General features: G+C 32.0%; 1 protein-coding gene across 2 annotated transcripts; it reads right to left on the bottom strand.

The window, feature by feature from the left end:
* Positions 1–1,448: 1,448 nt before the first annotated feature.
* On the bottom strand, positions 1,449–5,322 carry LOC107470113 (uncharacterized calcium-binding protein At1g02270). Of its 2 annotated transcripts, none has more exons than XM_016089490.3 (10): positions 5,145–5,322; positions 4,960–5,064; positions 4,767–4,872; positions 4,182–4,402; positions 4,009–4,085; positions 3,823–3,931; positions 3,606–3,731; positions 2,951–3,058; positions 2,735–2,842; positions 1,449–2,273 (listed from the first exon to the last, which is right to left on the bottom strand). In XM_016089490.3, the coding sequence occupies exons 1-10, from the start codon at positions 5,298–5,300 to the stop codon at positions 2,046–2,048; spliced, it is 1,344 nt and encodes a 447-aa protein (XP_015944976.1). In that variant the 5' UTR covers positions 5,301–5,322; the 3' UTR covers positions 1,449–2,045. The 2 variants fall into 2 exon arrangements, with proteins under 2 accessions (XP_015944976.1, XP_015944979.1); XM_016089493.3 differs by having other exon boundaries at positions 1,449–2,270; positions 5,145–5,320.
* Between the last annotated feature and the right edge of the window lie 3,301 nt (positions 5,323–8,623).

Genomic DNA, 8,623 nt, shown 5'->3' with positions numbered 1-8,623 from the left:
TGCTTTTTCTTGCCATCATTGTGATGGTCTTTTGACGTGCTTTTTCCTCTCTTCGGTGTCTAGTCATGGCTTCCATGGTTTGCTAGGTAATGACCGAATAGAGAAGAAAGAGATGAGAGAGAGAAAAGAGAAATTATGAACAATAATTAATGAAGCAAAGAAAGAGAATAAATGTGAATTGATTTTCCACTCCCTTTGCTGAACAACGTGTAGCTTAATGATGTCCATCAAATCAAAGACCAACTCTCTCTCATATTTTCAATGCATGTATTAACTTCACTTTAATGAAATTTGAATTCCACTAGAAATGGATTTCGTTGGAAGCTAGAAGCAATACATTTGCTTTCTCTCAAGCTTGGTTTCAGACCAAGCATTGGATTAATTAGCAACAATTTTTAATTTGGGCTTGTAGTAGTAATAGTTTAATTTGGCCCAAGTAATGTAACCATCAATTCAGCCATGTGGATCAAAGGATTTTTGTATCATTGCTAAATGTTAACTTTAATTTGGGCTTGTACCAAAGTTCTTTTTATTTTCGGCCCAATTAAAAACCTGGGATTTGGATCCTCTAAAGTTTGAATTTCACTTTAGAGAGTAAAGTGTGATCTTCTATCCTTGAATAGTTTCTCTTTCATATTTATTCTTGGTCCCACCTATAAAATAAATGGTGAGAGATCACACTTTACTCTCTAAAGTGAAATTCAAACTTTAGAGAATCCAAATCTAAAACCTGCATCACAAAATTATTAATTTAACAAGTAAGAATTAGAATCAATTTAATAATTTTACAATTAATTATATTAATAATGTTTAGTCATCACAAATATTAATTTAGATTTTTTCAAATTCATCAAATATGATATATCCAACTTTTTATGTCACCCAAAAAAAAACTGCATTTTTTATGAAAATAAAAAAGCAGAAATTTTGAAACAACTTTTCTGTTATGTCATGACAATTGACCAAATTTGTAGTGACCTTGTAAACAAAGGAATCTTAATTAGAATCAATGCACATGCCTCGCATAGCTTGTGCAAATGACATTTTCCGAAATCTCATGGAAGAAGGTTATTGAATTGTTTCTGTTTCCGATTGGTATTTTTGTTAGAAAACTATATATAATGTCATAGCTAAAAGGTGTGTTTGTGAAGTATGAGAGGCAGAGTCCCCTTATTTTGGAGCTTCGTAAAATGCAAATGAGAGATTTCTGATTCCACCAAAATCCTTAAAAATCTTTCTTGGTTCATTATTGATTTCCTCTATAACTAAAGATTCCATAAAGCAATTAGTTTCACCAGTTACATCTTCAAACCCTCAGATAAGAGTAAGGTTACAGCTTACAGTTTCGCTCCTTTTCCATTCCTTTTTAATACTATGATATCTTTCCTTTCCTTTTCTTCAACTTTGAAATAAACTCTACAATGAATTACTAGAGTAATTTACAAATATAGAGAGAAACTCTAAAGTTTATCATTTTTTGTACAATTTGAACATTTCAAAACTCTACAGAGAGAGTGAAATATGTCACTGTATACAATTGTGTCTGAACCCTCCTCTGTTTCAATAGCTAGACGGTGCATCTCACCAAAGCTACAAAAAGGCTGATGCCTAACTCCTATACAGTATACACAACTATATACATCAATTGTTTTTCTTTTCTTTTTTTTTTCTTTTTTTCCCTTTTCTATCATTTCTACCCTGTTGTCCATTCTTTGAACAATGAAGAATAAATGAATAAAACAACATGGGGAGGATGAATGTCGCTTACTTCAAATATCAAAATCAGCAATTCAACGGATATGTATGAGCATACTAGAGTGATGTAACTTCAAATTTGTCCACTTTGAGTTTTTGCTTGTGCTGTCTATGCGTTGCAAGAGTGTGAGAGACCGAGAGATCACAGGGCTGTTTAAAGTCTTCCCATAATGGGAACTCCAGTAACCTTTCTGATCCATTTTACTCCTTTCACCCATTCAATTACCTTGTTATCTATGTACACAAGTCTTAATTCTAAAACCTAAGCTACACAATGCCTCCAAGTTTTATTAGCAAATCAACTGGGAGCATAGCATTTTTATTGGTGAGAACTCTACGGTGAGTCGTGCGTGATCAGAGAGAGAATAATCTTCAGGCCATCTACCTTTCTCCACCTCCGGAGGGGACAGAACTGCGTTCTTAACACTGAAACCAATTGATTGCTCCTGAGCATCATTTGTGTTGTTGACCTGCTCCTCATCTTTCTCGTCTAAATTTGTTGAACTCCAGATATTCTGCTGCAACCCAATAATATCAAGGCCATAATTTACTCAGAAAACAAGGAAAAGCATGAAAAACTCTACAACAACGATCCACTAGGAAGGGCTGGCAAATGGATCAAGCAAAGCTGTTTTGCTGAATAAAAGCCTTAGCTTCACTAAATGACTCCCCCCAACCCCACTCCCCTTTTTTTCCCTTTCTTTTTTACAAATTACGGTTGTACTAGTTAAATTGATTGCATAATCACATCCCTCAAATGACGAATGCAAGCTATAATTTCTATGAATTCCACATACAGAACTCCTTAGTTCACATGGTTGTGCATAATGGCATAGAAGCTATAATGCCTTGAAGGAAAAACTCAGATGTTAAGTTATAGCCAATGGCTGCATAATTAAGTACGAGTTTAGGGAGAATTATTCAAGATTATGGAGTCTTATAAGATATCTATCTAGTAGCACTTCAAATGAACAATTACCAGAAATTGTTTGTAATCAAGAACCCCATTTCCATCTACATCTGCTTGGACCCATAATTCCTTTATCTCTTCTTCACTTAGCCCATGGCAATGGCCAATCAAATTAAGCTGCACAGAATTAAAAAAGGAAAGTCTATAAACATCAGGATTCTCTGACAACCACATCATTATCTGAAGTTTGAAAGCGCTTATCTGACAGTTAACATAGCACCTCACCTCTCGAAGTGCTTCACGGAAAGCAGAGAAGGTAATACAATCTTCATTTTCACCCTTTAGTAAGGCAAATGCATCATTCTCGGTCAGTGAAGCTCTACGCAGCAGATACTGAAAGTGGAGAACTTGTCAATGATGATTCTATTCCACCACAAAATAAAATGGTACTAACTTTGGCTTCATAAAAGAATCTTTTCTATATTTGTAATAATGGAAGGTTAGTCACAAGCTCTATGCATATAACTGGACTTAAATAAAAGCAAGAAGATACCGTTCCCTAATGACTATATTAATGTTAACATGACACACAATAGCATAAATGTTGTTGTTCTTAGTGTACCAACTTAAACACTAAAATCCCATCTTGTTTGTTTCCATTTCCCTTTCCCATAGTTTGTAAAACTCTTACAAGTAAACAGCAAGAAAAGAAAATACTGGTTCCACAACACAAATACAAAAAAACCAGATCTTTGCTCAATGTTGAAAATTTTTTCTTTATACAATGTCTGATACAACTTTTGTAAGCAGGAATATAATGTTAAATCTAGAAAGAACCCGTGCTGTGGTCTACAGCCGTAAATGTAATAAATTCCTTGAAAAAAGAGGGTAAAAAAAATCTAATAATAACTAGTTGTTGGTCAATGTATTTTAGGATTACCTTGAACATGCCAAACACTGCTTCAGTCCAACTTGCTTTTAGTAGTTTTCGATATTTGTCAGGATTTAGAAGCCAAATAAAATCAACAGCACATATATTTCCACGATGATTTCGGTGGCTAACCCACTGCATCAACACAATGGCAAGTAAATAAATTTTAAGTGATAGGCAAATTATCCAGCAAAAAAATGTCTGATAGCAATGCTACATGCTTTACCTTGTCCGCATCTGCATCAGTATAATGATGTGCCGTATCATAAGATGATACAAACCCTTGCGACCTAAGGAACTTGTAAACATGTCCACGTTTGCTTCCATTCCAATCACTGAGTAATAAGAAGTTGTAAATAAAATATGCTTAAAGGTCTTAAACTAAATAAATGGAACTCCATTCGGTGTTTACCCGCATAACATGATTGGCATGGGCTTGAGGTGGAAATCTCTCTGATAGGATTCTACATATTGAAGTATCTTATAGACCTGCAGAATTGAAATAGCTTAAGGAACCTCTCAGTAAGATACTAGGCCTAACAGTTGGTGAGTGCTTATATACCTCATATCTAAATGCTAAATTACCTGATTTAGTCTTACAAGGGACAGGGTTGAATCATGAGGAAATAGTAGGTGAGTGTTTACAATCAGAATTTCCTGCCTAACATCACTGTTTTTCCACTGTGAACATGGAAGAGCCAGCTCAACATGTAACAACTGAGCTACACGATCACCACAATCATTGAAGTGTAACTCCTTATAATTAAGAATATTAAATAATTCCTTTTGCACTGCTATCAGAAGACCTGCGGATCCCATAGGAAGGAAAACAATATTGAGAATTCAGACTTTTTACATAAACAGTCAGCAATAGTTAAAAGAAATCCAGAACAAAACTTATGGGGCAAAAAAGAAAAGCGACAACCTAGCCCGCGATGTTTAACAAACAGAGCATGTTTTCTAAACCTGTCATGTACTGTTCCAATTTACAGAATTCAATAAGAAAAATATAAAATCTTAGAACCAAGTTAAAAGAGCAAATCTTTGCAAATTGGATTAGTATTTCAAGGTGTTCCTTGGGGAAAAAGGTAACTATCCACTTAAATTCTGGAATTGATATAAGATTACGCTACAACTATTGTAACGATAAATATACAGAATGTGGCATACCATCACCACGGTTGTTGGTCCTCCCAAGCTTGAAACTAACATAACCAGCATCTCCAAGTCTATTCTCATACAAGTTAACAAGCTCTTCGTTTCCAACCCAAAACTCCTGCAGTAGAATCCAAACCCAATCAATTTCCATTGAAATTCAACACGGACCAGAAAAAGGAGGATGAAAATTTTGGTAATGACGAACCTGAAGACAGATAATGGAAGACTTTTCAGACAAGAGCCAATCCAATATGCTGTGGTTCCTGGCCAACCAATACGTTCTGTAATCACTTTCGCGGCAACTCGGGTCCTGTTTTGGATGAAAAACCTCCATTAATCATTATTTTTTAATTATTATTATTTCTGAAAAGTGACGAAGAAGGTGGTTACCTCATGATTGATGCGTTTGTAGATGGGGGCAAGTATGTTGAAAGTGGTGCAGGTAATTAAAGGTTGTTGCTGGTTTTCTTTTCTAGAAATTGCGAAACCCCCAATCCTTGTAATCCTCCCCATACTCTTTGCCAATGCCCACTTGTCCGTTTTCATTCTACGTTCAAACCCACCAATGCTGCCCCTACAATATATATATTATCACGCCGCAATAACAATCACAATTATTGCTTCGATATTATTCTTTTATTTTTATTTATTAATTATTAGGATCGTTATATATGCCTGTGATATCAGATCCCCTCGTTCACATGCGACGTATAGAATACTAGAGCCCACACACGCCGAAGGAGAAAAGAGAATCACTTATAGAAAGAACCGTCCCTTTTACCTTTCTCACGCCACAATCAATGATGCCTCTTCTATCTTTTCTTTTCTTTTTTTTTTTAATATGTGAATGGAGAAAAGGTATGTAACATTTTAAATTGATATAACCGCGGGTGAAAACTGGGCTAATTAATTTGGCTTTGCCATATATAATTGTTATTGTGATTGTGATTGGAGAAAGGAGGAGGAGGAACAGGAGACCGGGAATAGCCGGTAAAGAAGGTAAAGGTGGGTGTGGGAATGCGGGAAGAAATTACCGGAAAGAAGGAGCAGCGGAACTAGGAGCGGCAGCGTCGCCCCCAAAGGGTGATTTTGATTGTGATTTCGATTTTGGAGAGCCCAAATACACGGTAGAGAAAAGATAGAGAGGGGGATGAGAGAGAAGAGAGAGAATGGTAGCTATTAGATTAGCGAACGCTGTGTTTGTGTGTTCCCTGTCCCGGTGGGATTATGACGAATTGACGATGTTGCTATGGCACAAATACGAATCGTTTCGGTTTTATTTTGTGTTTTACCCTTTTGCCCTTCGTTCATTCCCTCTTTTTTGTCTCTGCTACGCCCATTTTAACTACCTCAACGGAACACCCGCCCTGGGGTTTATATCTGCGCGCGGATTCCCAATATTTCGCGCTAACAAATTTGACCATTTAGTCCTTTTTCGTACGTCGTCTTATATACTCTATCTTCTTCCGGGGGCCCTTTTTTCTGATTCGGTAAGTTATGGAAATTGAGTAAACTATTAAAATATTCTAAAAATTCATATTATCTACAAAAATAATCTAAATAAATATGAATGATAAATACGTTTCTAAATCATTTAAAACATGATAAAAAATAATAAAATAATATTAATTTTTTTATATTTGACCAATGACTTGTGTATTTAATTTGAATTTTTATAAATATTTAAATAACTATTTTAAAATAAATTCTACTTAACCTTTTTTAAAATAATAAATAAATTATTTTTTATGATATGATATATTTTAATTAGATTTTTATTTTTAATTTGAGTTAATTTAATTTAATCAGAATGAACATCTTAACTAAAGTAGATTCACATTTTCTCTTCTGAATTTCTGAATTTTTATGGCGAAGCAAAAGCATGTGGCTCCTCTTGAATTCTCTTACCACGAAGAAAAAGAAAATTAAACCATTTTTAAAAGCTTCTAGCCGATTATTTTAATAATGGATGTAGCAGTGTGGTCATATTAGCACTAGCAGACATTTTTGTTGGTTTTTTTGTACAATTTGGCACGTAAATCCATTCACACATTCAAAGAATCTGATGTTGATCTTAACTCCTATGCAGGGACGGATTTACTCTTGAAGTAGTGGGAGTAAGCGTCCCAGTCAAAATTTGAACATTTTTTAATAGTTCTTGATAATATAAGTTAGTTGTTTCAGCACAAAACTAATTTTATCCCATAACAAATTAATATAGGTTATTAGCAATTTTTGTAGACATTTTTATGTTTGAAATAAGATTGAATAGTAATTTTAACTTTTTGATTGGTTGAAAAAATAAAAAATCTATCTCTAAAATCATACATTAGGTGCTGTGATATTAGATTTATTAAAATACTCTAAAATTTTAAAATCTTAAACATAAAATTATCTTTAATAATTTGTTGGTTAAATAATTTAAAAAATAATCATATTTTACAAATTATATATTATAATATAATTATAAAAATTATTATCATATTATATAATTTGTCCCACTATCAAAATTTTGTAGATTCGTCACTGTTTATATGCATATAATATGGCAATCTATGCATATGGTTGTGGTTGTTGGCCGCGAGGGGCAGAAAGACTCAATTACACTTGTTTTTTCTTCTGTGAGAAATGCAATTTTGAATTGAGATATGTGGAGGTGCAATTTTTAATATTTTATTAAATTATGCACTCACCACTTTTAAATAAGTTTTTAATTATAAAATAATTTAACTATAGTTAAAATAGTATTTAATTATAAAATAACGGCTAATTTTTTTTATATAAATTAAATATATATGTAATATATTGTTATTGGAAAATTAGGTATTTTTTTTATATGGTGTTTTATTTAAATCGGACGGTTCGATTTGTTTCATGAAAAAAATAAATTACAAATCAGAGGGTCCAATTTACTTAAAGAAAAAAATAAACTCTAGATCGGAGAGTCAGATTTATATTTTTTATTTTTTTTATTTGTTAAAATAAAAATTAGACGGTCCAATTTTAATATTAAAATTTTTTTTATTTTCAAAATCACAAATCGGACTATCTGATTTATGATTATTTGTTTAAAAAATAAAACAATGCAAACAAATCGGTGCCTCCCATTTGTGTCATTTCATAGCCAAATAAAACACCTCTTTTTTCACACCATATTGTCATACACTTTCTCTCTCCCACATAAAAAATCAAAAGCGTAAAGTAACACATTACAAAAAATAATTTACATGTCACTTCAAAAAGAATATGATAAAATTTATCCTATTTAAAATATATACAAAAAAATAAAATAAAATTTCATCTTTATATAAAATAAAACAATTTGTTTGTCATAAAATCATTAAATTTTAATAATTAAATGTTTATTTTTCTAGTAATATTTGTAAAAATTAACATCAAAATTTGATTTTTAATTTTTTAAATATATGTTTAAATTTAATTATTTTTATACCAATTTTAAATTTTTGAAAGATTTATTTATCATTTACATCTTTTAAAGTTATTTTCATGTACAATATAAATTTTTTAGTGTTATATATTTACAGTTTACGCTCACCAAATTGATTGAGATTCTATTGTCCTTTTTATACAAACTTCTTTACAAGATTTAACTTTAATCGGATCAAGACAACAGAGATTACTAAGTACTAAGCTTTAACAAAAGCATAACCATGATTGTTCATAAAATATCTTGCTAGTATAATTGCAAATTTTAGTAGCCACTCATTTAATGTTTTGTTTAAGAATTTATTTATGAGAAAAAAGAAAAATATGCATCTGTGAATATTTTTTTATTTTGAGTTGGAATTTTTTTAAGAAATTATTATATGCACACTAAAAAAATTAATAATTAAATTAATTATTATATA

This window comes from Arachis duranensis, chromosome 10, assembly GCF_000817695.3.
Source record: "Arachis duranensis cultivar V14167 chromosome 10, aradu.V14167.gnm2.J7QH, whole genome shotgun sequence".
In the NCBI taxonomy this organism is placed as follows: domain Eukaryota; kingdom Viridiplantae; phylum Streptophyta; class Magnoliopsida; order Fabales; family Fabaceae; genus Arachis; species Arachis duranensis.
Note: the sequence above shows the minus strand (reverse complement) of the source record. Positions and strands in the feature narration are given on the sequence as shown.

Bases quoted from the DNA above. Each gene is read 5' to 3' on its own strand.
- LOC107470113 (XM_016089490.3), bottom strand. From the start codon at position 5,300: ATGAAAACGGACAAGTGGGCATTGGCAAAGAGTATGGGGAGGATTACA. The intron at 4,403-4,766 runs GTATGCCACATT...TGGGATCCGCAG, and splicing joins GACCAACAACCGTGGTGATG to GTCTTCTGATAGCAGTGCAA. The intron at 2,843-2,950 runs GTGAGGTGCTAT...AATTCTGTGCAG, and splicing joins TCCGTGAAGCACTTCGAGAG to CTTAATTTGATTGGCCATTG.